The sequence below is a fragment of the Equus quagga genome, chromosome 14 (assembly GCF_021613505.1).
Source record: "Equus quagga isolate Etosha38 chromosome 14, UCLA_HA_Equagga_1.0, whole genome shotgun sequence".
NCBI lineage: Eukaryota > Metazoa > Chordata > Mammalia > Perissodactyla > Equidae > Equus > Equus quagga.
This window is the reverse complement of record NC_060280.1, coordinates 32208695-32236587: the sequence shown is the minus strand read 5'-3', so window position 1 is coordinate 32236587 and position 27893 is coordinate 32208695. Positions and strand designations below refer to the sequence as shown.

General features: G+C 40.2%; 1 protein-coding gene and 1 long non-coding RNA gene across 2 annotated transcripts; one reads left to right on the top strand and one right to left on the bottom strand.

The window, feature by feature from the left end:
• Nucleotides 1-2977: 2977 nt before the first annotated feature.
• Nucleotides 2978-26865, top strand: ALG8 (ALG8 alpha-1,3-glucosyltransferase). The gene is made up of 13 exons (XM_046685184.1): nucleotides 2978-3087; nucleotides 6471-6549; nucleotides 11375-11568; nucleotides 13531-13640; nucleotides 15137-15204; nucleotides 17399-17525; nucleotides 17792-17895; nucleotides 18690-18810; nucleotides 21327-21466; nucleotides 22675-22814; nucleotides 24074-24171; nucleotides 24481-24553; nucleotides 25914-26865. Exons 1-13 carry the CDS (start codon nucleotides 2993-2995, stop codon nucleotides 26143-26145), a joined length of 1581 nt encoding a protein of 526 aa, XP_046541140.1. The 5' UTR covers nucleotides 2978-2992; the 3' UTR covers nucleotides 26146-26865.
• On the bottom strand, nucleotides 9460-14675 carry LOC124252084 (uncharacterized). The gene is made up of 3 exons (XR_006891909.1): nucleotides 14583-14675; nucleotides 10843-10896; nucleotides 9460-9503 (listed from the first exon to the last, which is right to left on the bottom strand). It is a non-coding gene; the product is annotated as an uncharacterized LOC124252084 (long non-coding RNA).
• Nucleotides 26866-27893: the final 1028 nt, after the last annotated feature.

Genomic DNA, 27893 nt, shown 5'->3' with positions numbered 1-27893 from the left:
TCAGATATTCATGCCATTCAACAAATATTAAGTGCATAATATTGTGCTAGCTGCTGCAGCTACAATAATGAGTAAAAACAGACTAGGTCCCCACCCTCACGGAGTGAATACCTAGTGGGGAAATTATATAATCACACAAATAAAAGTAAAATTGCACTCAGCCGACAGGTGCACAAGGTAGGATAAGGAGAGGCCAGGGAAGTTTTCCCTGGGGAAGAAGTATTTGATTTGAGAGTTAAAGGATGGTGAGTTAAATAGCCTAAAGAGGTGTTAAAAACAAGACAACAGCTTAAAATGGAGTCACTTATGCTAAGCCCCATGTCACCAAACCAAGAGTTAACTTAATTATAGCTCTGGCTCTCCCAAAAAAGGAATCTTAAACCAGTCAACCAAGAATTGCCTCATCATCATAAGTTAGGTAGTCTGCCTGATAGACCCCTACCATCCTCTAAAGGAAAGTAACTTTGCAATAACCAACCTGCTTTTTTGCCTAGTAGAGCTTTCTTGTTCCTGTCCCCTTTGGCCTATAAAGTCTTTCACTTTGTACAGCTCTTTGGAGCTCCTTTCTACCTGCTAGACTGGATGCTGCCCAGTTCATGAATCTTTGAATAAAGCCAATAAGATCTTTAAAATTTACTCAGTTGAATTTTGTTTTTTAATGGGGAGAAGGAAAAACATTCCAGATAGAAGGAACAGAATGCATAAAGTTGCAGTGATAGGAGGGAACATGGCATGTACCCAAGGCTGAAGGCAGGCCAGTGAAGCTAAAGTAAAGAGAATAGGGTGTGGAGAGGAGTGGATGAATGTGCGAGAAACCAAGGAGGTCAAACAGACAGGACTTGGCAATGACAGTTAGAAATGCTTTAGCTGGAAGGAGCAGACAACCTGACCAACAGTGGCTTAAACACCTAAGCCTGGTGTGTGTGTGCATTTCCTCAGATAATAAGAATTTTCCTTAGATAACAAGAATTCTGGAGGTAGGAGGGATTTGTTTAGAGGCTCAATGATGTCAGCATGAAGCGCTTTTTCCTCACAGCTGAGTCCAGCTCCATGCCTCATGATGAAGTCCAAGGCAGGAAGAATGAGAAAGGGGGTAAATTTGTGACAACTGTCTTATCAGGAAAGGAAAACCTTTCCCAGAAACTCCCAGAAGATTTCTGCTTAAGTCTCACTAGACAGAACTGTGTCATCAGGCCACTCCTAGCTGCCAGGAAAGGTGGAAGATTGACTGTTTAACTTTTCTAGATTCTTTGGAAGAAACAGAAAAGAGAGAAGGGGATTGGGAACGGGTGTGGAACGCACAGTGAGTTTGCAGGGGCAGGGCAGGAGAGGGGGACAACTGGATGGCTGGTGTCATTCTCTGAGTGGATAATATTGAAAGATCATGAGTTCTCTTTTGGATGCACTGAGTTTGAGGGGTGTGGTAAACTGAATAATGGCCTTCAAAAATATCTGTGTCCTGAACCCTGGAACCTGTGAATATTACCTTATATGGCAAAAGGGACTTTGCAGATGGGATTAAGTTAAATGTTTTGCGATGGGGAGATCATTGTGGACTATCCCGGTGGGCCCTAGATAGAATCAGAAGTGTCCTTATAAGAGGGAAGCAAAGGGAGATTTGACTCCAGAAAAGTGATAGACATGACAATAGAAGCAAGAGGTTAGAGTGATGTAAGGAAGGGACCAAGGAATGCAGGCAACTTCTAAAAACTGAAAAAGAAAACAGATTCTCCCCTCAGAGCCTCCAGAAGGAACCAACCCTGATGACATCTTGACTGTAGCCTAGTGAGACTGATTCTAGACTTCTGATCTCCAGAACTGTAAGAGAAAAAATTTGTGTTAAGACTGTGCTTAAAGTTTGTGGTAATTTGTTATAGCAGCAATAGGAAACTAATGCAAGCCGCCTTCAAAACATCTAAGAGATGTCAGCCAGGCATTTGGATACAAGGGTCTGGAAGTGAGAGAAGAGGGCTGGGCTTGAGATATGAATTTGAGTGTCATATTCACATGGGTGGCATTTGAAGCTGTGGGAAGGCATAAGCTCATATGAGGAGAGTGACACTGTCACCTACTTGCTGTGCATCTTTCAGCAAGGTACTTCTCTGAAACATTATTTATTCTGTCCCAGCATCATATCAAGCAATTTACACGCTTTCTCAAAACCACTTTATGAGGTAGATCCATTTTTATTTCCTATTTACAAAAAAGGACAACGAGCTTTAGAGATCAGTCATTTGTCCAAGATCAGACAGTACATGAGAAAGACAAGACTAACTCCATTCCCTGTGCCTCGGCCATACGGCCCAGGTACCAGCAGTATTGCCATGATCTAGTTTGTTAGATTCAAATCAGAAGCTGAATTTTAACAAGATCCCTAAATTATTTGTACATTAAGTGTGAGAAGCACTAGACTGTAGCGTGTCTCCAGAATGGGTTTCACCCAGGCAGGGGCTGCACCAAGAGCCTAGTTCAGAGTTCGAGAAGCACAGAATGGTTTTCGTCTCAGTTGCCCTTCTCTACCTGGAGCTAATATTCCGGCTCAGCTGTCCGGATTAAGGTGCCTCCAGGACCCTTAGGTACTTTTATCTACTGGAACTCTCCGATTACAATTCTGTCTCCTCCACCAGCATGTGAACGTGTCTAGGGCGAGAGACACTTCTTTCTCGCCCAGGTACCCTAATGCCAGGCAAAAATCAACACCCAGGGCAGACGCCCTGCACTATTTCAACAAGCAGTATGAAGTAGCCAACGAGACTTAACCTGTCGCCCTAGAGACGCGCGCAGACGCAGTGAAGCCCTCCCGGCCGGGCAGGGAGGCGGGACGGCGGAAGGGCGGCGAGCGGGAGGTTTAAATCCTGAAGTTCTGGGCTCCCGCAGGCGGAGCGGCTGGGCGCATGCGCGCGGCTCACGGGCGCCGCCTCAGCCGTCCTTCTCCGCATGCGCGGGAGCCCGGATGCGGATCAAGTGGGTTGAGTGCGCGGCGCTCAGCGTGATGGCGGCGCTCAGCGTAATGACGGGTGGTGGCAGCTGGTTCTTGGCTCTCGCGCTCGGAGTGACTCTCCTCAAATGTCTTCTCATTCCCACCTAGTAAGGGGCCCGCACGGCCAGGGGCTGGGCGGGGAGGCCCCGCGGTCGACTAGGGCGGGAAAGAGAAGCGTGGATGCCCCGGGTGTGAGGAGGAGAGGGACGATGAAGTCGCGTGGTCGCCGCTCCGCCTTTGCTATGCATCCCGCTCCCCCCCGCCCTGCTTGTTTTTTGACCTGAGAACTAAATCATAGCCCTGGATGGCAGGGGTCAGGCCTGTGCTGTCTGACTTGAATGTTCCTGAGCCCCAGGGTCCTCATCCTTAGTATGCAGACGAGCAGCACTCACCTCCACCATTCATTCAGCCGCTGTGTATCAGCTGCCTGCTGTGCTGGGTACTACTGTAAGTCCTGGAGATGCAGTGGCGAGGAGCACATTTCTGCTCCTTGCCTTCGGTGGAGTTGGTGGGGGCAGAGAGACAAACGCGAAAGTTTCTGAGTGTGATAACATCTGTAAAAGAAAGAGTAGACTACGGGACAAGGCTTTACTCCTCTTTTAGGAGATGATATTTGAGTTAAAATCCCAAGGATGAAAAAAAATAAGCAATGTGAAAAGCAGTTCAGGTATAGGAAAGAGTAAGTGCAAAGGCCCTGTGGTAGTTAAGAACTCAGCATTCTAGGAACAGAAAGTGGCCACCGTGGCTAGAGAGCAGTAAGGGAGGAGGAGAATAACACAGGGTGAGGTAGGCAGTGGCCGGATCACAAATGGCCTAGGCTGAAAGCATGGAAACCAGCTGGGAAGCAATAACCGAGTGGTAATGTGTACAAGTGGGTACTCAATATTTATGAATATTAGTTTCCCTCTGTGTACACAGTGGGTACTCAATATTTATTAATATTAGTTTCCCCCTTCTTTTCATCCTTGCTGACTCTTCTCCTTCGACTTTTTCCTTATACATTTTCTCCCTTCCCTCCAGGGCTCCCTATCTCCCTTCCAAGTTTAGAATTTGGTTTATTGGTGTGGTTTAGTTCAAGTTTTTGTGACCTTTATTGGGTATGAAAGCTGAACGTGTAGAATGTACCTCCATACTGCTGCGTGTCTGTCCTTAGCTAGGCGATGAAGTGTATATGCGGGTTCAGCAAAATGACTTCCAGGGACTTGGGAAAAGAAGGGGTTAGTCAGTTGAACTTTCTGCATAACTGAAAGGAAGTAAGAAACATTTTTTTTTTCATTTTAAAAACAAGTTGGGAAAATATTTCTAAAATGTAGGAAATTCCTTTCAAATCAAGAGTGAAAAGGAATTTTTTTTAACTGTAGGACTGTGCATATAAGGTGATGTTTCTTGCTTTGGTTACTTCAGCCTAGAAATGTGTCTTCAGTTATTATTTTGAACACTACTCTTGGTCCACGGTTAAGAATGAATGCGTGTAGTTCTAGTTAACGCTCTGCCTCTCAAACTGGAAACCCCCCGGGATGTGAGAGGAAAGCTACAGGATAAATGCAAAGATATTCAACAAAATGTTTACTAAACTGCTTTTTTATATACAGGGCACTGTGACTGGGCAGTAGAGGGGAGGACAAAGTGGATATGGCCCTTGATCCTATAAAGGATGTAGTTTAGTAAGGGTAACAGTTCCAGAAATAAATCTACACAAATATATAATTATATAACTACACTTATGTTAAGTGTCATAAAGGAAAAGAATGGGATCCTGTAAGGGGGCTAACAAGGGGGACTGACTTTATGTATTTATTTTTTTTCTTTAAGAAAACGTCTCTTTTATTTTCTCTTTTCTTACATAAGGGGACTTACTTTAGATTGGGTGTCAGGGAAAGTCTCTGAGGATCTAACATATAGTCAGAGGCCTGACATATAATTGGACACACTAACTACATGTCTTTTGATGAACATGTGTATATATCTCTATTGAGTATATACCTAGAAATGGAATTGCTAGGTCATCAGATCAGTTTTGAATTGTGATTTTGAGGAATCTGTAGGAAATTCAGGTGACATTGTCAGCAGGAAGTTGGAGATGCCTGTCTCTAGAACTCAGGAAAGACGGCAAGGTTGTATATTGTGGTTTAGGAGTCATCCTTATACAGGTGACAGTGGAAGCAGTAAGTGTGAACAAGATTGTCCACAGCAGAGTAAGTTGCATAAAAAGAGGACCAAGAACTGAACCTAGGGAAACAGCAACATTTACTTGAGGAATATTGGAATGGAGAGCCATGAATGAGACACAGGAGGGGTGGGCTAGGAAACTCAGGAGAGAGTTGTCGGTGTGGAAAGGTGGTGTAAAACACTGGGAAGTGCAAATCGGGTTGTGCTGTGGAACTCATTGTTGACTTTGGTGACTGGTTAATTCACCAAGAAGGGATTGATCCTATCCGCGTCTCAGGTGCCGCTCGAGATGTGGAGGGGAGGTACAGCACTGGACAGACAGAAAAGACTTTTCTACTAAAGAGGGGAGAAGGGTAGCGGAATATGCCACCCCAAAATATGCCTCTTTGGCATAGGGATTATTGTTTGGGGCTGATTATTTTGAGAAAGTGCAGACACTGGAGAAGCTCTGAAAACAGTAAAAGTTACCCTTTCATACAGGAAATTGACATTAGAAAGGGGGCCTGTACCAGGAAGGGAGCTATGACCAGAGAGAACTTTACCTGAGAGACTTGTCTGCGTGGCAGGGCAACCTTTGTTGACCAAACGTTTCTTCTCACCTTCCCCTGAATTGCCTTCCCCCATGCACCCCATTGAAGCCCCAGGTCCCTGTCTTTTTCCTTAGCTCAGGATGGTGTATAAGCTGCAGTCATCTGCCTGCCTTTGAGTCTCATATCCGTCTCATATCTTTTGGGGCTCCCTATGTACATGATTGGCTTTTTTCCTCCTGTTAATCTGTCTTATGTCAATTTAATTCTTCGACCAGTCATAGAACCTAGAAGGGTAGAAGGAAAAATTTTTTCTCCCTTTGGGGGAGGTGCTTGGATATATTTATATATAGTGAGGGAGAAAACAGGGAACAGAGAAAATTTGGAGACATGGGAAGGCCAGGGCAGGGACCTTTTCCACCTTCTCTGGTTGATGAACTCCTACTCATCCTTGAAGATCCAGCTTTCATGTGAGGCCTTTTCCAGATCATGAATCTTGTCGGAATAAGTCAGCTCTGAGCAATGGCCTGAGGGCCTCCCTTAAGAAAAAGTATGGGCTTTTAGATAACTCTGAGACCCTTTTCACTTACTTGTGGATCCCAACTTTTCCAGAGGAGGGCTGACCTCCAGATAAGTGAGGCATTTCAGGATTATGTAATGCCTTTTAGTGTCTTTATAGGATAGTGAGCTGTGACTGTGTAGGGGGTGCTGGTCCATTTAAAAGCATAAGTTAGAAATGTGAAGTTGATAAATGTTTCAAAATCTCATTTTATTCATCTGATTGTTTTGGCTAGCCATTCCACAGATTTTGAAGTACACCGAAACTGGCTTGCTATCACTCACAGTTTGCCAATATCACAGTGGTATTATGAGGTAGGTTTTAATTTTCACCTTTTTGGTTGCTTGTTTTTTTCTAAGATGATATGTGAAATCGTATAAGTGTTACTGATATTAAAACAGTTTTCTGTGTGATCACAGGTCTAATTAATCTTTATAAAAATTGTGTTCTTTTCTCAGTTCTGTCTTCTGGCACTATTAGGGAATTTCCTTACTTCAAAATGAGTTTCTCAAACTATAAATTGGGAGTTATAATATCTGCCACACTTCTATTGAAAGAACATGGGATTGGGAAAGAGGAAAAATTGGATTCTAGGTCTGGCTCTGCCACAACATAGAAAAGACACTTCCTCTCTCTGGGCCTTAGTTTCTCATCTGGCACATGAGGATATGGAATGAATCGTTTCTAAGATCCTGTCTGTCTCTAATATTTTGTGATTTATGGGGAAAGGAATAATCAAATGTGATGTGTAGGGATCTGGTAACGTACAAACTATTCTTTTCTATTATTATTTATAAAAATCATGTCTCTTTTTATTTCTGGTATGCACTACTAAGTTGCCTATGATACTTCATGAAAAACAGAAATCAGCTCAGAAATGTCTTAATCAAAAGCAGCTCTGCACTGTTGGGGAGATTTTTTTAAGACAACTTGTAAAGTTTTCTGTGGGTTGTTCCTTTTCAGGTTTTTGGGTCAGGCCAGAATAGTCCTTTGTACTGAAAAAGCTTAAGAACAGCTGACCTAAGTGACCGAGTTCCTTGTCGCATGGTGACACTGTAAGTCCTTCACAGGAATGCTGAGGAACTTTAAGTCATTCCTTTAGTGTGAGGTACTTCCGTTTGCACATGTGCGTACCACTTAGGAGCCTAAGTGTGGCCTAGTGGCCAAGGATTGGGCTGTGGTTTCAGACTGCCTGGGTTTGACTTCAGCTCTTCCATTTAGTACCTGTGCTGGGTAACCATGGGCAAACTGCTTGACCTCTCAAAGCCTCAGCATCCCCAACTATTAAATGATAATAAATAAGTATTAGGATGAAATGAATAAAATGTGTGTGAAGCACTTAGCATAGTACTTGGAACAAAAGTGCTCAGTAAACATTATTAAGGGTTAGTGATAATTAGCATTATTAATATAATGACCCTCAGCCTATAAATGAAAGGTCAGCCCTGTCGTGCCATTTCCTCCTTTCTCTCTGACCCTTCCTTGCTAGTCTCCTGTGCTCTCTCTTTGTCCGCAGACCCCTTAGAAAGCTGGTACCCTCTGGGGTTCTCTTTGTGGTCCTTTTTTTCTTTTACTTCTCTAATTCTTTCTGGATGTTCTCTCATTTACTCCTATAACTTTCTTTCTTTTTATTTTTATTATTATTCTCCTTCATTTTCTCTTTTTTCAATTATTTTATTGTGGTCATGGTCGTTTATAACATTGTGTAATTTCAGGTGTACATTATTGTTTATCAGTTTCTGTGTAGACCGCATCATGCTCACCACCAGTAGTCTAATTTTTATCCATCACTGTACACATGTGCCCCTTTACCTCTTTCGCCCACCCCCTCCTGTAACTTTCATTACTACCTATTGGCTTAGGACTCCTGAAACTATGTTTAGACCAGACCTGTTTCCACATCAGTTTATTTTAGATAGAAGTTTATATAAAAGAGATTCTAGTTATGGTATACCTCTTTGTTCTTCCTGCCCTCCTTGAAGATAACAACAAAAACCAACAAGGAGCAAAATTCAGTTGTCAGTGAGGTAACTATACATGGAAGGAGGCTCACAGTTGGAGATAAGGCTGCAGGGGCCAGTGGGGTCAGGTCCAGAAGAGTCTTTCTAAAGAAAGGGTCTTTCATACTAAAGAGAGTGGGCGTGTGAGCAGTGGATTGCTTTGTAGTCTCCTTAGCTGTGACTTCTAACCTACATTTCTGCTCTGGCCTCAAGTTAAATTGATTGGTCAACTGGTTGGGAAAGACACCAAAACGACCCATAATAAACATTTGTAGAACGATGACAATTGTTTTGAATCTTCATATGTAGAGGTTGGATGTTTCTATATTTGAAGAAATAGCTCTTTTGTAGCAGCTTCCTGAGCAGTGGGTTTGGAGTCAGAAGACCCAGATTTGAATCCCAGCTCTACCATGTGTTAGTTAAGTGACGAAACTGTTCACTTGGGAGGAAATATTAGCTAGTAGTTTCACTGGCTTCCCGAAAGCTATTGGGGAAGAAGATGGCCCCAGATGGAAATCCCTGAGGTCAAGAGGGCCTTCTGGGTGGGCTGGGTTTGGGAAGTCTTTGTGGGGAGTTGGGGCAGCATATAGAGAGCCTCAGAGTGGTGTGGGATTGGGGATAGCAAAGGAAGGACAAGCACAATTTGTTTTGGAAAAATGGCCACCTCTCAGGCAGAACCTGTTCCTCCTCCCAATTCTTTTAATGCTTCCTCTTCCTCATTTTATTTAAAGTAATAAATATGTCAATAAAATAAAGTAGGAAAAACTTTTAGACTTCCAATAAGATAAATGGCCCTTTAAGGTTAGAGTGATCTCTGACATAGAAACTGTAGCTGGAAATTGCAGATGTTAATAAAGTCTAAATCGATGTTGAATTTTTTGGAATTATGTGGAACAGTAATTTTGTAAACTTTTTTTTAATATCCATACCCTAGCAAGAAAACATTTTTGAGCATTCACTACGCAATGTATCTTTATTTATACGTTACAAAGGTACTGCTCTATTAATAATGCTTTTAAAAATAGCAATTAAAGTGGGGCTGGCCCGGTTGCGCAGTGGTTAAGTTTGCATGTTCCGCTTCTCGGCAGCCCGGAGTTCACCAGTTCGGATCCTGGGTGCAGACATGGCACCACTTGGCAAAAGCCATGCTGTGGTAGGCGTCCCATGTATAAAGTGGGAGAAGATGGGCATGGATGTTAGCTCAGGGCTGGTCTTCCTCAGCAAAAAAAAGAGGAGGATTGGCAATAGTTAGCTCAGGGCTAATCTTCCTAAAAAAAAAAGAGAGAAATTAAGGGGCTGGCCCTGTGGCCTAGTGGTTGAGTTCAGCATGTTCCACTTTGGTGGCCTGGGTTCACTTCCTGGGCATAGAACTACGCCACTCATTGGTGGCCATGCTGTGTTGGCGACCCACATACAAAAATAGAGGAAGATTGGCGCAGATGTTAGCTTAGGGTGAATCTTTCTCAAGCAAAAAGAGGAAGATTGGCAACAGATGTTAGCTCAGAGTGAATCTTCCTCAGCACAAAAAAAAAGAAATTAAGATGAGATTAAAAAATGTTATTTCTAATTTTTGTTTTCACAGTTCAGTGGCTCATCTTGTTTACACCCCACATTGGAGACTTGGGATTAGAGAAGGAACTTTTCATAAAGGAGAGCTCAGTGTGGGGGGTTCCTGACCTGAGTGCCTTAAGACAGAGCCTCTGGGTTTGCCTCAAGTCTGGGGTTTCTGCATTTTATGCCTACAAGGGGATAAACAGGCTACTTCTTGTCAGGACCTAAAGTTGTCATTCATCCTTATCATGAACAAAGAGCTAACAAGTGATTTGTCTGAGTCTCTCTTGCCTCATTTTATACTACAGAGAGACCCCAAATAGTAGTCCCTGTGGGCACCCAGTTAGTATCCAGGGAACCCTTAATGCACTTTCAGATGGAGAGGAGTTTTCCATTGAAAAGAACAACAAATTCAGGGTAGGGAGGTGATTATTACCATCTCAGCTTTTCTGGGTGCAAGATCTAGGTTTAGTTTTAGGGACATCCTACAGAGATAGTAATAATTTTTTTTTTTTTTGAGGAAGATTAGCCCTGAGCTAACATCTGCCGCCAATCCCCTTCTTTTTGTTTTTTTTTTGTGCCGAGGAATACTGGCCCTGAGCTAACATCCGTGCCCATCTTCCACTACTCTATATGTGGGACGCCTGCCACAGCATGGCTTGACAAGCGGTGCATATGTCCATACCCGGGACCCAAACCGGTAAACCTTGCCCGCTGAAGCAGAACATGCAAACTTATCCGCTGTGCCACCAGGCTGGCCTCAATAGTAATAATTTTTAAAAGGATAAATAATATGTATTGATACTTAGTTTGTATCTGGTTCAATACTATATATGTAGTATTTTATAGGTATATGTAAAATTTAATACAATAAGCCACGAGGTAAGTACTACTATCCCTGTTGTGTAGATGTGGAAACCAAGACTTAGAGAAATCTAACAAAATATAATATGCTAAAGTTTATATATTTTTCATATGGTCTATATTTTCATTTACTCATTAGTGACTGTTCATTTAACTAGTGATTATTTAATACTTAATATATCAGGCACTTACTAAATGCTCAGGATACAGAAATGACAGTGATTTCTGTTCTCAAGGATCTCATACCTAGTAGAACAAAAGATAAGTAGCATTCATGTTGCATTTTATCATTTATAAATATATTTCATATGTACTATCTAATTTAATGCTTACAGTACCTCATTTTACAAATAGAGAAGGTGAGTCTCTGAGACAGAACTTGAACCCAGGCTAGTGAATCATTTGTTATGCCATAGCTTCCTTATATTTAGATAAGTAGAACCACGTCATAACCAAGTTTATTATAACAAAGTTGCAGGCTAATTTCCTTTAAAGTACAGTTGACTCTATTTAAGGAAATTGATGACCATATGGAATAACTTAGGAAACAGTTTTTGGTGTTGTCTCAGTCTCACATAGGAGTTGCTCTTTTTATGGCATATTTTAAATGCAGTTTTATTTCATGTGCTTTTTTGAAGACCAGAGAATGAAAAATTTCAATCTTTGCACTCTCTTTGTTTATTCCGTTACTTAGGAATTGTTTTATCTTCAATTTTTACCACAGGCAACTTCAGAGTGGACCTTGGATTACCCGCCCTTTTTTGCATGGTTTGAGTATGCCCTGTCACATGTTGCCAAATATTTTGATCAGGAGATGCTGAATGTTCATAATCTGAATTACTCCAGCTCAAGGACCTTACTTTTCCAGAGATTTTCCGTTATCTTTACAGATGCACTCTTTGTGTATGCTGTCCACGAGTAAGTCTGAGAAGGTCATTTTGTGTGGAAGGTGTTGCGGAAATATTATAGTATTAAATAGTATCAACTTGCTCCTGATTTGAGGAAACAAAGTTCATATAATAGCAAATATTAGAACAGTCCCAAACTGTGTTCCTGTGTTTTAAACTGCACAGTGAGTAATTTCACTAAGCAGTCTAGCCGAATCTTAGGGAAGAAAATGGGGGATAAGGTGGGGTTACAAGGCATAGGTAGACAAGAGATTGTGAATGTTGTGAAAAGTAGTTCCAGGACCATTTTTCCCACCCAAGATGGCTCGTATGCTTTTCTTTCTTTCCTTGTAGCAGGCCCCCAGAGGCTTCCATGACCTGCCCTATACTTTGGGATACCCACACATGCCTACAGCGCATGTACAGTCATGCACACATGTGCATCGTGCTAACCACCAAATGGCATTTCCATTCTAGTAAACTCAAGAAATCTGACAGTGATTTTGGTGCTTGTTTCTGAATTCTTTCCTTGCTGAAGCTTCTTCACTAATTTTAAGTTATATTCATATTTCATATGTTTATGTTTTGCATCTTTTATTTATAAATTAATTTTTAGTTGAATGAACTTTTATAGAATGTCTTGCACAGAGACTTGCAAGTAGTAAGTTCTCAGTTAATGTTGGTTTCTATTCTGTCCTCATACTTAAGCCTGCTGGTATGATTGTGACAGAGCAGTAACTGGTGTCCCTTCAGTGACCCTTGTCATAAATGGATCATTTCTCTTTGTGAGGCCCTCCAGACTGAATCCTCATCCCATTCAGGAAAGAGTCCCTTAGGGATGTTTTAACCCCTGCTCATCCTCATAGAGTCACTCCTGTTTGACACAACTTTCAATCTGTTTATGACCTGGCAAGAATTGGAGGGGAAGGTGATTTGTAATACACTCCTTTAAACTCGAAAAGTTTTAATTCAAGCTCACAAGGAAAGTGTGTACAGGCAGAGAGAGAGAGTAGAATTCATTTCCATCTGCAGTGTAGAAGGAGCAGTTAAGTAAGATACAGATTGTTGAAATCTGTGTGTCAGTTCCCAGAACCAGGTACTGTTTATGGATTAGTAACTTAATTAATTTTCTCAGTTACCCTGTGGGGTTACTCTCTCTGTTTGTGAGGAAACTGAGGCTCCTTGGGGTAAGAGCGGGACATGCTTTCCTAGCCCCTCTTTAATTACATCTTTATTGTGTCTATATTTTGCTTTAGATTTCTTTGTTTTCAGAATTTGCCAATATTCAAGTCAAACACATTTTTTTAAATCTTTTTATAAAATAATACATCCTTATTGCCAAAATTTTGGAAAACAGAAAATCACACACGCACACAGTAAAAATGACCCATTCTCCTCTACTTAGAGCTATCACTGTCAGCATTTTGGTGCATATTATTTCAGCCTCTCTTCTGTGTCTGAATATAATTTTTATAAAATAAAAATAGGATCATACTGTTTTGTTATCTGCTGTTATCACTTAATAACATATCTCAACCTTTAAATGACATACATTTTTACATAATGATTACGTAATAGTTTTTAAAATTATTTGGAGATAGGAACTACAAATTCATGGCTCAATTCTTAATTTGGTTGATGGGATATATATTTTATATCTCATCCTGGCCTGCGTTTTTTACTCTTAAGGACTGAAATAGTGTGTGCCCTCTCAATTTTCAAAATCCTTACTTTTGACTTTTTGGTGGCTGTTTTTTATTTTTATTTTTATTAAATGAACACTTTGTTTCTAATTGGCATCACTGAGAAAGAGACTTGGAACTGGCCCTGAGATCTTTATTTCTACTGCCACCTTTTTAAGCAGAAAATGGCATGGACACTTTATCAGGAATGGCTAATTAAAGGTATCAGTATATCATGGTGTCCTCTTTAGAAGTGATGTTCTAACGAAGATCAGAGTTATTTCTGATTCTTTCCTGATGTCTCAATGTAGGTGCTGCAAATGCGTTGATGGGAAAAAAGCATGTAAAGAACTCACAGAGAAGCCGAAGTTTATTCTATCCGTGTTACTGCTGTGGAACTTCGGGTTGTTAATTGTGGACCGTATCCTTGACATCTTATGTACTATTCCCTTACTTATTCTGATTATACTAAGTGTGAGGTTAATTCTTTCTATAATGATGGTTCTGAAACGTAAGCTCTTTTGAAAGTGGGTGTGGAGTGGGTTAATGGGTCCCCAAAACTGGTCTCTGCTCACTTTAGTGGACTCTGATTGTTAGAGCACTTTGTCCCTGAAAAGTTAGTGGTGATATTCGAAAACCAGTTAAACCTCCAGTAAAGCAAGATACTGATATTTGCTAACTGTCTTTAGATTCATCTAATATGTATATCTTAAACAGTTTTATAACACATTATTCTAAATACCTTTATAGGAAAGGGCATATCACAATGTTGCATATGGAAGCAGACAGTCCTTTTTGCTTTTTTATCATCTTGGCTTACCACATATTAATAGGCAAAGTTCTTATATCCAAAGGGTCTGACTATAACTAAAATTCTAATGATGGAAGCCTAATATTTTGTAGTTTTCATAAAACTAGCCTGGTGTGGAGGAAAACACTCCAACTTTGGTTTAAGTCTGACCTGGACTCAATACTTAGTTATGTCACTGCCATAAGCAGATTGATGTCTCTGAGCTCCAACTGCCCCACAGGTTCATTGTGAAGCTGAATAAGTAAGATTCTGTATGTACTATGAACAGCAGGGTGCTGTATACCAGTAGCTTCATGCTAGTTAAGTCATTTTGTTTCTCATCCCTAATGCTAAAAAACAACAAAACAAAAAACTTCTTGCACTTTAGCTGCTGGGTCTTTAAGGTAGAAAAAACATGGGAAAGTTTCCTGGTTTTCTTCTTAAACATAAATTTTTTTATACCCTGTGATAATCCTTGGCACTATATAAATTTTAATTAAAGAGTTTGTCCAGGATTTGACTCTTCATAGAAAACATATTTATGAAAAGTCCAAAATAATATAATATTTTTACCCATTAAGAAAGCATTTGCAGGGGGGCTGGCCCAGTGGCCGAGTGGTTAAGTTCGCGCGCTCCGCTGTAGGCGGCCCAGTGTTTCGTTGGTTCAGGTCCTGGGCGTGGACATGGCACTGCTCGTCAGGCCACGCTGGGGCGGCGTCCCACATGCCACAACTAGAAGAATCCACAGCGAAGAATATACAACTATGTACCGGGGGGCTTTGGAGAGAAAAAGGAAATAATAAAATCTTTAAAAAAAAAAAAAAAAAAAAAAAGAAAGCATTTGCAGGGCTGGCCTGGTGGCGTAGTGGTTAAGTTTGCATGTTCTGCTTTGGTGGCTCAGGCTTCATGGGTTCAGATCCTGGGCAAGGCCTGTGCACCACTTATCAAGCCATGCTGTGGAGGTGTCCCACATACAAAATAGAGGAAGATTGGCACAGATGTTAGCTCAGTGACAGTCTTCCTCACCAAAAAACAATGAAAGCATTTGCAATTTTTATATTCAGTCTGCTGGCACAGTTCATTGTGAATTTGGTGTCCTCTGTTGTCTTTCCTTGACCTAAGTCCAGATATTCATTTCCAGTACAATGGTTTTTTATTTGGATTAATGCTACTCTCCATTGCACGATTATTTCAGGTAAACACAAAATAGGATAATTAGATTTTTCCCCCTCAAGTTTGGTTTTTAGCTTGTAAAGGCAACAGTGTAGTAGGTGACTGGAGAACTTATTTGACCAACTGTTTTAAGTTGTCAAGTCGTATAGACACTGTTATTGAGTATTTCTCACAAATTCCATCTTCTCTCTTAACAAAATTTTCTTCATTTTACACATGAGAAAATTATACTCTAAATAAGTGCGGCAGGCCTGAAATAAACTTGAGTTTCTATATTTGGTTGGGATCATTTATCTAGGAATGAAATCTTCAGCAGTTTTTATAATATATTAACTGTGATGTTGGAGCTTTACCATCAGACGCGTGTAGCACAATGTAATGAACAGTATGGGATTTGGAATCAGAAGACCTTGAAATCCTGACCACCTCTAATAAACTGTGTGACTTAGACGGATTACTCAAATTCGTTGGCTGCTTCACGTTCGGTACATTATATATAATCTTGAGTGAACCTTGCAACTATTCCGTGAAGTTATTGTAATTATTATCCTCCTTTTTATAGAGGAAGAAATCAGAAATTCAGATTTCTGGGCCACCCCTCTGTACCCTGAATCAGAATCTCTGGGATTAGGGTTCAGGAATCTCTAGGGAATTTTGATACACTCTCAGGTTTGAGAACCGTTAACCCAAGGCAAATCATTTAACCCTCTCAGCCTCACTTTTCTCATCTATAAAAAGAAATTTACCCCTTGTTGCATTCTTATTTGTAAACTGGGGCTACCTACCTCTCAGAGACTTTGGAAAGATCAAATTTGATAATGTTTTAAAGTTCTTGTCAACTGTAAATGTCTGGATAAGTTCTTTTCTTTTCATCAGAAAAAGCCACATAGTACTTAGAACATGATTAGTGTTCAATGAATGATTGTTGTATGGTTGTTGAACAAATATGCTAAAGTTTAGCTATAGAACCAGCTAGACCTTCTTTGAATCTTAAATAAATTATGAAATTGGTGAAGAGACATCTGGAAGCATCTCATTCTTTTTCCTTATCATTCCTAACTCGTCCATTCTAGACCACACCTGATGAGACAGTGAGAGAAGGAACCTGGCCTTTCAGGATCCCTTTGGCAGTTTCCTTGCTGAATCCTAGGAACATTATCTCATTTAATCCTTCCAAAATTCCTATGAGGTAGGTAGAATTCAGACTTCTTTAGTTATAGTCAACTCGGGGTTTTTGTTTCTGTTTTGAATCAGAATACCTTTAGTTCTCCTAGGTAGTTTGTTAAGATCGAGTACTACACTGGGTGCCTTCAGCCTGACTGTACTTTGTGTTCCCTGATCTGTAAGATTTAAAAGGTTCTTGGGTAGCATAACATCGTATGTATGCATTCATACTCATTCCCAGCTCCTCTCTGGAAATCAACTTTAGTTATTGTAAAACTGTAAGGGAGTGAGAGTAATTGAATTCTCTGGGCTTTCGATCCATAGGGAATTTATAGTGTGTTATGAGGATGTATCCTGTACCTCAGCATCAAGCTTAGTGCTTAATAAATATTTGTTGAAATAATGAATTTATGAACCCACTAGGCTCAGTATAAAAGCTAGCTGAAATCACTTGCCTATGTTTTCTTTATATTGCGTGTAGAATATTTGCCTGAATTTTTAAAACTTATTACAGAAAATTTAAATCATATACAAAAGTAGAGAAAATAGTACAGTGATCTACACACACTCAAAGGATTATTTTGAAACACATCCCAGACTCTTGTTTTATTCATTAAGTATTTCAGAGTATATCTTTTAAAATATGTATTTTTTTAATTGTGATAAAATAACATGAAATTTACCATCTAACCATTTGCAGGTGAACAGTTCAGTAGTGTTAAGTATATTCATGTTGTGCAACCAGTCTCCGGTGGTTTTTTATTTTTTAATAAACTCTTTTTAAAAATAACTTTAGATTATTTTAGACAGAAAAGTCACATAGATAGTACAGAAAGTTCATGTACCCCTCACCCATTTTCCCCTAATGTTGCCGTCTTGTATCACTATGGTACGTTCAGCAAGACTAAGAAACCAACATTGGTACCTTCAGATTTTTACCACTTTTTCCGCTAATGTCCTTTTTCTGTTCCAGGATCCAATCCAGGATACTACATTACTGCATTTAGTTTCCTCTGGATTTTAAAGTGGTATTTCCCTTTTAAATCTCCTAGAAAAGGCATATGGAAGGCGCGTTTCTCTTTGCTGTTCTTCTGCATTTCAAGCACATCTACCTCTACGTAGCACCAGCTTATGGTATATATCTGCTGCGGTCCTACTGTTTCACTGCAAATAAACCAGGCAAGTTTTAGTGATAATAGCAAAACCGTCGTTATTTTATTTTTCCTTGACTTGGTAGCTTGCTTCTTGAAAGAATTTTATGAGGCACAACACATACTTCTCAGCTATTGAGCCTATACTATAAACTCCTTTACCCATTTTGAGTTTTCTCTGCTCTTGTCACATCATAAAGATTGGTGTACTATCGGGATACTTCTGGTTTTAGCGTGTGGTATGAGTTATGGCTTTCCATGCTCCCGGTTAATGATAACGTTTCTTTTCTGTAGATGGGTCCATCCGATGGAACACCTTCAGCTTTGTTCGTCTTATTTCCCTGGGACTGACTGTTTTTCTAGTTTCTGCTCTTTCACTGGGTCCTTTCCTGGCCTTGGTAAGCCTTTTATGTTTAATAAAGTAATACATGTTTTTTGTTGTTTAGAAAAAATAATAATGCCAAGAATGTATAAAATAAGCAAAACTACTCCTTTCTTACTCCTCTCCAGTGTGACTCCCCAAAGAGGGGATGGTACTCTCTCAGACATTTTTGTGCATATTCAAATATGTATGTGTATGTATTTGTAGGTTTAACCATGTGTCTCAGACACATACTCACACAGAGTTGATAGTCATTACTCACAAATTTCCCTATTTGCTAATTTGCCTACTTGCTCTAATTTATCTGTAAGCCTCAAATCAGTACTCAGGGTGCTTTCACAGTCATCCGCTGACAGCAAACATTCTAAAGTGCCCAGGATGTTCAACAGATATTTTTTCCCCTTCTTCCCTCACCCTGAATTCAACTAATTCATTTTAATTCCTGCTGAAACTGAGAAGCACTGCAGCTTTTCTGAAGTCTTCCTGCTGCTGCCGCCTCTTCAGTAGACGTGGAGAAGCTGCAGTCTGTGGCCTTTGCACCTTCTAAGTTCTTCCCTGATTCTGCTGACCTCGTGCTAGTACTGGACTGCTCTTCAGAGTACTTGTGTGCGTCTTGCCCCACTCGACAGATGAGAAGGGCAGACAGAAAGAGGCTCTGTGAACTGCTCAGGATCACACGACTGTACTTACTTGAAGGAACAAAGACTGGCACTCAGACCTCGTAACTCTGCGTGCTGTGGTGTAGATAGTTTCCGAGTTCCCTTTTTGAATTTGGAAAACACTGATCACCCCTTAATCTCTTTTCAACAGAACCAGCTGCCTCAAGTCTTTTCCCGACTCTTCCCTTTCAAGAGGGGCCTCTGTCATGCATATTGGGCTCCAAACTTCTGGGCTTTGTACAATGCTTTGGACAAAGTGCTCTCCGTCATCGGTATAGTAGCAAACCTTCTTACTTAGACTATGAATATTGAAGGGATTGGTCGCGTTGAGAAATGGGACAACCTGCTTTGTGTTTTGAATGTGGCTGAACTGTTTGTTCTCCAGCCCTGCATTTCAGCAGAATGAACGGAGGAGCGGTTCTAGGGACTGAGGCTTCAGTGCAGCAAACAGACTGTAGTCCTATAAAAGCTCATTGTGGCCTTGAGGCTGTTGAGCTTTTCCTTGGAAAAAAAATAAAATATTTAGACATTTTTAAAAGGTAGTTTTTGCCTTAAGTAAAACGTTATTCAGCAGTTTTAAACTTTTAAACTTAAATTTGTGAAGAAGCAAGAAAGAAGAACATGTCTGTTGTGAGTCTGGGTATTAAACCAATAAGGAACATGATAGTCATGCATTTTAGCATGAGATGAAAAGAAATGGAAAACTTAGGCTATGCTTTTAAGTTTGAGTTGTAATGAAAAATAATTTATACCTTGAGGTGATTTCTATGGAAAGTAACTCATTTTGGAATAACTTAAAAGTGTCTCATTTATGATTACAGCCTAGTTTGATGGGAAATGGCAGGATCAAGAGAATGGTAGACAAACTTTTTCTGTTAATAGGCCAGATAGTATATTTTAGGCTTTGCAGGCCACAAAAGTTGTTTATAACCTTTAAAAATGTAAAAGCCAGGACGGCCCAGTGGTGTGGTGGCTAAGTTCGCAGGTGCAGCTTCAGCAGCCTGGGTTTTGTGGGTTTGGATCCCGGGTGCAGACCTACACACTGCTCATCAAGCCAGGCTGTGGCAGTGTCCCACATACAAAATAGAGGAATACTGGCACAGATGTGAGCTCAGCAACAATCTTCCTTACCCAAAAAAAACAGTGAAAACCATTCATAGCTTCAGGGTCATACAAAAACAGATCATAGGCTAGATTTGGCCCTTGACCTAGAGTTTGCCAACTTCTGATCTAGAGTGTGATGCCTTGGTTGGAGGCCCACCTGCATAAATTGCCGACAGTGTGGCATTGAGCAAGTCATTTGATCCTCTAGTCTTGCCTTCCTCACTGTAATAAGGAGATGATGGTACTGTGCCTGTTCCCGTGTAGCACATTGTGAACAACAGATGCAACAATAAAGAAGGGCTAGTTGTCAGTAGCAGGGCCTTTGGAACCAGGCAGAACTGGATTCACTTCCACCACCTATCAGTTCTGTGACTTTGGGCAAGTTACTCCATCTTTCCCTGCCTCAGGGGGCTAAAAGTAATGGCTGCAAAGCCCTTGGCACATGGTAGATGCTTAATGCACAGTGGCTGCTATTACTGTTTTTGATGTATACTTGTAGGAAATCATAATTTGATATTATCCCTCACCAATCTGGTCTTGATGTACAGGCATTCTTATAAAGTGATTTCATAACATTTATATTTCAAAAAAGCTTTAAACAACCAGTATATTGTGAGGTACCAGGGCCACTTGCCTTGTCTGAGTCAGGAAACTGCTAACTATGCTGCACCTTACTTTGTATATCTGTCTCATCAAAGATGTCTTACCTGGAAAGTCAGTGACAGGGAGACAGTTGTTAGCTTTAAGAGATAATTAGCAGGCTGAAGGGAAAAGGGAAGAGGTGAATGGATAGAAAATATTTTGGTAGTCTGTACCTTTCCCACATTTCACTGATTTTCAGTGGCATTAGGTAGGGCCATGTAGGTGCTCAGACTGCCCCTGACTATCCTGTTAGCATCGTCCTCAGATTTGGTTCATTTAATAAGTATTTCTTAAACTCCTATGTGCTAGGGATAGAAGTGAATTAATCATTCCTGCCTTTAAGGAACCCAGTATAGCAGAGGAAATGAGTATGTAAACAGACATAGTACAGTGTGGTAAACACTAGATAGAGACATGTTCGGTATTCCTGGCCCACAAGAAAATCAGCTCTACTTCTTGCTTTAGGAGCTTTCTCAAGTGAGTGAGTGAATTAGGAGTTAACTTCACAAGGTGAGTAGGCCACTCTAAGCAAAGGGATAGCCTGTGCAAAGGGACACAGGTGTTGAGAGTGGTATGTCAGCTCATTGTAGCCAAGCCACATTTAACAAAGTGGAAGAGATGAGGCTGGAGAGGTAGGAAGGGGCTAGATCATGGAAGACACCACATGCCATGCTTAGGAATATAGACTTTATCCTGGAGGCAATGAAGGATCCAAAGCTGGGTTCTGACGTGGTCAGACCTGTGTTTAGAAAGCTTGCCTCATTTTAGGGGTGAGAGCCAATTGCTGTTTATGCTGTCTGCAAGCAAGCTTCCTGTAAAGTGGCACAAATTCCCTATTCCAATGCAGACATCTGCTTTACATAGTATAATCTCAAGACCAGTGGCATTTTAGGTAGAAAAGTGCAGAATTGAGTTGATGAAATCTTGACCTTGAAGCCGTCATAAGATTCAGTAGGTTTTTTTTCCTTAAGATATTGATTGATAAAATATGGTGTGCCATTAATAAAAACAAAACAAAATAGAATGTCTGCTTACTCTATAGGTTTACAGTTGAAACTTCTTGATCCCAAGAAGATTCCCAAGGCCTCAATGACAAGTGGTTTGGTTCAGCAGTTCCAACACACAGTCCTTCCCTCGGTGACTCCCTTGGTCACCCTCATCTGCACCCTGATTGCCATATTGGTAAGAATTCACACATGGGGCTCATTTCTTGAGTTTTCTCTACCTTTATTTTGTGTGGCTGGTTGAATTTCAGCTTTTTCTGACCGTAGGATAAATTCCATGGCTGTGGTCCTGCTGCAGGTTGAGGCATTTCCCAGCAGCTCTTAGAGTAACTTTGAACACCAGAAGGAGGCATTACTGGTAAAGCCTCTGTGAGAGGCTCTCACCAGAGACTGATAGACGAGCTGTTCACCCTCTGGCGAGGAAGAAAGAAAAGCCCAGGGAGGAGGGGCGTGGACCACACTATGGAGAAAGAAGAAAGTGTTGTAGTAGGGACGTTCAGGTGTTTTGTTGTTGTTACTGTTTTCATCCGTGGCTGACTGATCAGAAATCCAAATTTATCCAGACTGCATGGATATTTTATCTTGATGACAATGAGATGAGAGTCAGCAATAGCTGTTTGAGCATCAGATGAGAATCTGAGTCAGATGCTATTAGAGGCTTCCTTCAGAGTTGTTTTTGTTTCTTAGTGATCATGATGCCCTCAATTTCATGATATAATTTTCGTAGAATTCAATATAAATAACTCAATCCTGTCTATAATTACTCTCAGATTTAATTTTGGTTTCTAAATGTTCAAGCCTACTAGAAAGACACCTGACCCCACTTAATTACATGGCAGTACTGGTAGGTAGTTAAGCTCTGTGGGCCTACTTGTTCACATGTTCTGAGGTAGAAACTTTTTTCTAAAACCTTAGCCTTGTATGCTGCATATAGAAGGCCATAGTTTTATTATAAATTACACTCCATCCAACAAAGCTAGGTTTTTGTTTATTAATATGGTAAAATCTAATTTATCATTAGCCCCAAAATATCTATGAACTTTTGTAGTTTGACCTAATAAGTTCAGTGACAATTAACTAATTTGAAGATATAATAAAGGGTTATATTAGATATCCTAGAACTTAATCATCATTTATTTTGATGAATAGAATTAATTTTAATGAGTTAAATATATATTTTAGAACGCCTTTTTTTTCTGAGTAGTTGTTTTTATGTTAACTTTTGGTGCGCTATTCACAAAGTGATGAATTATCCCAGTTTAATGGAGTGTTGTCTTAAGATCTACTGTGTTTTAGAGATGATACAAATTGTATTCACTTGAACAATGTTTCTGGAAAGTCTATTTTAAATGATACTGAAGTTTTATCTTTGCCTATTGTTTCTAGCCTTCTATTTTCTGTCTTTGGTTTAAACCCCAAGGGCCCAGAGGTTTTCTCCGATGTCTAATTCTTTGTGCCTTGAGCTCCTTCATGTTTGGGTGGCATGTCCATGAAAAAGCCATACTTCTAGCAATTCTCCCAATGAGGTAAGCCGATCAGCATTTCTGGCATGTTTCACAATGATCCTGTTGTTTCCCATTTGATCTGTCCCTCCTTGATATGTTCATTGGGATAGGCAAAAGAAAAGACATACAGGGACAGCTTTATACGAGGACAGGACAGGGATGCTTAACTTGGGATCTTTGCGCCTGTGCAGGTTCTGAGGTATGCAAAATGGCATGTGTTGTTCCTGCATTTTTTGGTAAGGAGTACTGTAGTGGTTAAGAACCATGAGGCAAGGCTGTCAGAACTAGATATTGAATGGCAGCATAGTATGGAAAAGCATGGGCTTTGGTGTCATCACATCTGTGAAAATAAGGTCCCACAGTTCCTTGTAAATTGTTATCAGTCAAAGTGAGGATTCAGTCCAGTATGGAATAATACCTAACATTTGTACAGCACTTCAATTTTCCAGAACTGTTATTTTGGTTGGTGTTTTGTTTGTTTCTTTCTTTCTCTTGAGCCTCGCAACAATTTTTAAGATATATAGATATCATCATCCCCTGTCTTAACATCCACAGAAACTGGCGCTCAGAGAGTTTGTGACTTATCCAAAGTCGCACGGCTGGCAAGTAGCAGAGTTAGGACTTAAACCTGAATCTTATGATCTTTTCACTGAGACATGCTAAAAAAGCATTTTAAATGCAGTAGTGTCCATTTTATGTATAAATGAGACCCAATAGATACATAGTAATAGAATTAGCCATTTTGCTTGAGATTTTTTTCTTAAATCCTGAGAGAAATCATGTAAGCTCTGAAGGAACATTTAGCACATTTCTTGGGTTAGTATATATGGCTTGTCTAGGTTCATTTGGCAACTTGGAGTTTCCAAATTAAAAAATTGAGCAAAACTTTTAATATTTTTAATTAGAATTCATACCAAACACCAGCAGGTGCAGGGCATTGTCCAAGAGAAGAGCTATAGGGTCGGAATTAAACTCCCCAGACCTGTTTCCCTGGCTGCCACCACTAGGCAGCTCCCAATCCCACATCATCCCTGTCTTTGGAGAAAGCAGTTACTCAGGGAGACAAGATTCAGTGTGGTAGATTCTTCTATTGATTGCTTAAAGTTTCCCAGTGAGAAATTAATCTTCTCAATTGCATTGGGCTTGTAGCAAAGATCAGTATGTTATTTTATGCTTAAGCCAGTTCTGGAAATAATAATAGATTCAGTTTATTTAAGCTATTTGCAATTGTAAGTTTCAGTTTTGTTTAAAGGAATTATGATGAGGATTTTTATTTTTAGCCTTTTGTCTGTGGGAAAAGCAGGCGATGCTTCGATTTTTCTGATTCTGACCACAACAGGACATTATTCCCTCTTCCCTCTGCTCTTCACTGCACCAGGTAAACAGCTGCTTTTTAGAAAGATGTATTTGATTGCCATGCCCTTTTTATCAGGGCCTAGAGATCAATACTATCTGATTTAAACAACCTGAAAGTCTCTTGGAAGGAGAGCTCATCCATTGTCTTTAATAAAACCTCCAATTTGTCCCTAATACTCAGTATCTTTAGACATCACAAAAATGCATAGTTAAGCTCAAAAAGCATTATTAGTACTATATAGCTGTGTCAGTGCTTATATTGCCTTAAGTATCATAAACCTTTCTCTTATCAACTAAATTATCATCTGTATTTTTTTTTATTTTTTAACAGAACTTCCCATTAAAATCTTACTTATGTTACTATTTACCATCTACAGTATTTCCTCATTGAAGACTCTATTCAGGTAATCCAAAAAAGCACATTTAAAGTTATGTTTACTCCTATGAAATGTTTACTCCTAAATGGTCAGGTAAGCCTTTTAAAGTTTATTTTTAAGTTATAACAGTAATATAAAAACATTACAAAAAATTGGCAAATAGAGAAATTCCCCATAATCCTACCAGCCTGGCATGACAACATAGGTCGTGTCTTTAGTGTTGGGGAAATATTTAAAGAGGGACTGCCTAGCTTAAATTAAAACTTTATATGAAAACTAAAAGATGAAATGTAAGATATGCATTATGAATATAACCACTTAAATACAGATGCATAAAACTAAAAGATATGTAAAAGTTCTTGTTATAGAATTATGCGTGGAATTTTTTTCTCTTCTAAGCTTTATGTAATGCTATCTGTGTAATTTTTAAAAGCTTCCTTATGGTTCATATCTGATTGTGTCCATAAAATCTCCTATATTTAATTATATTGAAACTCGATTATAATCATGTGACCCAGCAGTTCCACTCTTAAGTGTATACCCAAAAGAGTTGAAAACAGAGACTCAAACAGATACTTGTACACCAGTGTTCATTGCAGCTTTATTCACAGTAGCCAAAAGGTGGAAGTAACCCAAGTGTCCATCAACAAATGAATAGATCAACAAAATGGCTATACATACAATGGAACAGTATTCAGCCAGAAAAAGGAATGGGGTTTTCATATGTGCTACAACATGGATGAACCTAGAAAACCTAGACTAAGTGAAATAAGCCAGACACAAAAGGGCAAATACTGTATGAGTCTATTATATAAAGTATCTAGAATAGGCAGATTCATAGAGAAGAACGTAGATCAGAGGTTACTGCAGGGGGGTGGTATTATTGCTTAATGTTTCCAGAGATTCTCTTTGGGGTGAGGAAAAGGTTTTGAAAGTGGACAGTGGTAATGGTTATACAACATTGTGAATATACTTAATGCTACTGAATGGTATACTTAATAATGGTTAAAATAGCAAATTTTATGTTATTTTACCAAAATAAAAAACATTTTTAAAACCCTCAATTATATATTGTCTACCATAGTCTTAAGCCAGTATCACACTATCCAGCTCCCTTTCCTCTTCCAAATGCATAGGTAATTCTCTCTCAGCAGCTTCAGCTAAGTGACAGCATAGGTAGAAGACGATTGGGTAGATTTGGATTGTTGAGGTATCGTAACGGTGTATCATTGTCATTTTCTTCCCATGTGGAATTTAATGCACTTTGACTCTAGCTTTGGCTGTACTTCACGTCAGCACAGTGCAGGTGGGAAGCGTTAGCTGCGAAATGTTTGCTAAACCAGAATGACCCATCTAAAATGAGCCTTTTCTCTCCTTTTTTCTTCAGGAAAGAAAAACCTCTTTTTAATTGGATGGAAACTTTCTACCTCCTTGGCCTGGGCCCTCTGGAAGTCTTCTGTGAATTTGTATTCCCTTTCACCTCCTGGAAGCTGAAGTACCCCTTTATCCCTTTGTTACTGACCTCGGTGTATTGTGCAGTGGGCATCACATATGCTTGGTTCAAACTGTATGTTTCAGTATTCACTGACCCTCCTGTCGGCAAGACAAAGAAGCAGTGAATAAAGGAACTGCTTGGATGTATTCCAAGCAATTATTTCATGGGAAATTAATCAGAACTTGAAGAAAGTTGCTGGTGGCATGAACCATTCATTTCAGTAGATCTGTTTGGAGGACCATTCTTCCAAACTTGGCTTTGCCCGGCCTAGCAACCTGATTGTCACCATGGTGAGAGGCCGCTTGTCCTCCATAAGCAGTGAAACAGATCTCACTTTCTCCTGCTAAAATTGTCTGAGATTCAGACTCCTGCACTTGCTTAAGGCAAGCAGGGAGTCTGATCAACAGCATGATTATTTGTAGCCTATGATAACCATTGCCAGGCTATAAAAAATAATTAGAATCATGTGCTAAGGGAAATATAAATAAAATACTATTTTTTATTTCTGCACAAAAATTGTTTGGCTTATTACCAGCTCCTACATTTTCCTGTTGGCGTGCACACAAGCAGATGGTATACTGTCCCCATTCTGTACACCTTGTTCCAGGAGATTTTTTTTTCATTGAAATTATATACAATGGCAGTGCTCACAAAGCCACAGGGAGTATTTAATGAACTGGTTTGGCCAGTCAGCAGAGACTATAAAGCATGTCTACTCTCGCACTGAGGTCAGGACATGTCTTAGAGTTCATTTATTCTAATGCAAGCACTGCAATTTTGATAAGGCTGCCACTTAAACTTTCCTCACATGAACAAACTTAAGTGGTTTTTGCAGCCTGGTCTTGTCCTCTCCCTTCCTTAAGAGGATTCATACACACTTTTTATCCAGGAGCCCAGTTTACCTAATATCTGCTGCACATTCAAATTCAGCCAGCATTTATCTAGCCAATACTAGAAACTTTCACACATTTTATTTACCCATTTTTCCCTAAGATCAGAGAGTCTAGGTCAATGGCATCCTAGGATGCTAATCCAGCTATCCCATCTCTTAAATTCACTCAGTTTTTCCCAGACTTGTTTTGAGTCTCATTGCAGAGATGAAGAAGGAGATTTTGCCAAAGGGGGAGGGGAGCATAGCCTCTCTAGCCTCTTTTCCTCACCAGTCCCCCTTGCACCCTGTGTTACAGCTGTCCTAACAACTTAAATTTCCTAGTGTGCCATGCTGTTTTGCACCTCTGCTTCCTTTCATTCATGCTGCTTTCTCTTTTCTCTCTCTACTGACTTTTCTACCCTGTAATCTGATTGTATGTACTTCTTCAAGATTAACTTAACTGCTACCATATCTGTGAATATAAAGGTAGTACAGCCTAGTGATTAAGAATAGGAGCCCTAGGGGCCGGCCCAGTGGTGCAGTGGCCTCACAACTGTACGCCCCTGAGGCTAGCAACCAGCTACACTGGGTCTGGGTACCAATTCAATAGAGGACAATTGCAATAAGAGTGTGCTAATAGGTGGGACCGAGATGGCGGAGTGAGTGGTCTTCGTCTCTCCCCTGTTGAATCTACAACTAACTGGACATTCACCGATTAACAAAGGATATCTAGATAGCATCTCAAGACACCTAAGAGTCTCGTACTACTATACATCAGAAGGTAGATGGACTTCCCCCGGGGAGGAGGTGGAAATAGGTGAAAACTCTCCAACCCCCGACTCCCGACCCCCAGACAGCCTAGTTCCTGCAGGAGGCTCTCGTCCAGTGGACTCCCCCATAGCATCACCACACACCAAGGGTGGGAGTGTGCACTCACCAGCGAAGTGACAGTGGAAACAGGTGACAACAGCCCTACTCAAGCCCCCCATGATTACACCTAA

Coding starts and splice junctions, on each gene's coding strand:
- ALG8 (XM_046685184.1), top strand. CDS start 2,993: ATGGCGGCGCTCAGCGTAATGACGGGTGGTGGCAGCTGGTTCTTGGCT. Junction 18,811..21,326: donor CAAAGTGCTCTCCGTCATCG/GTATAGTAGCAA, acceptor CTTACTCTATAG/GTTTACAGTTGAAACTTCTT. Junction 24,172..24,480: donor TCTGCTCTTCACTGCACCAG/GTAAACAGCTGC, acceptor ATTTTTTAACAG/AACTTCCCATTAAAATCTTA.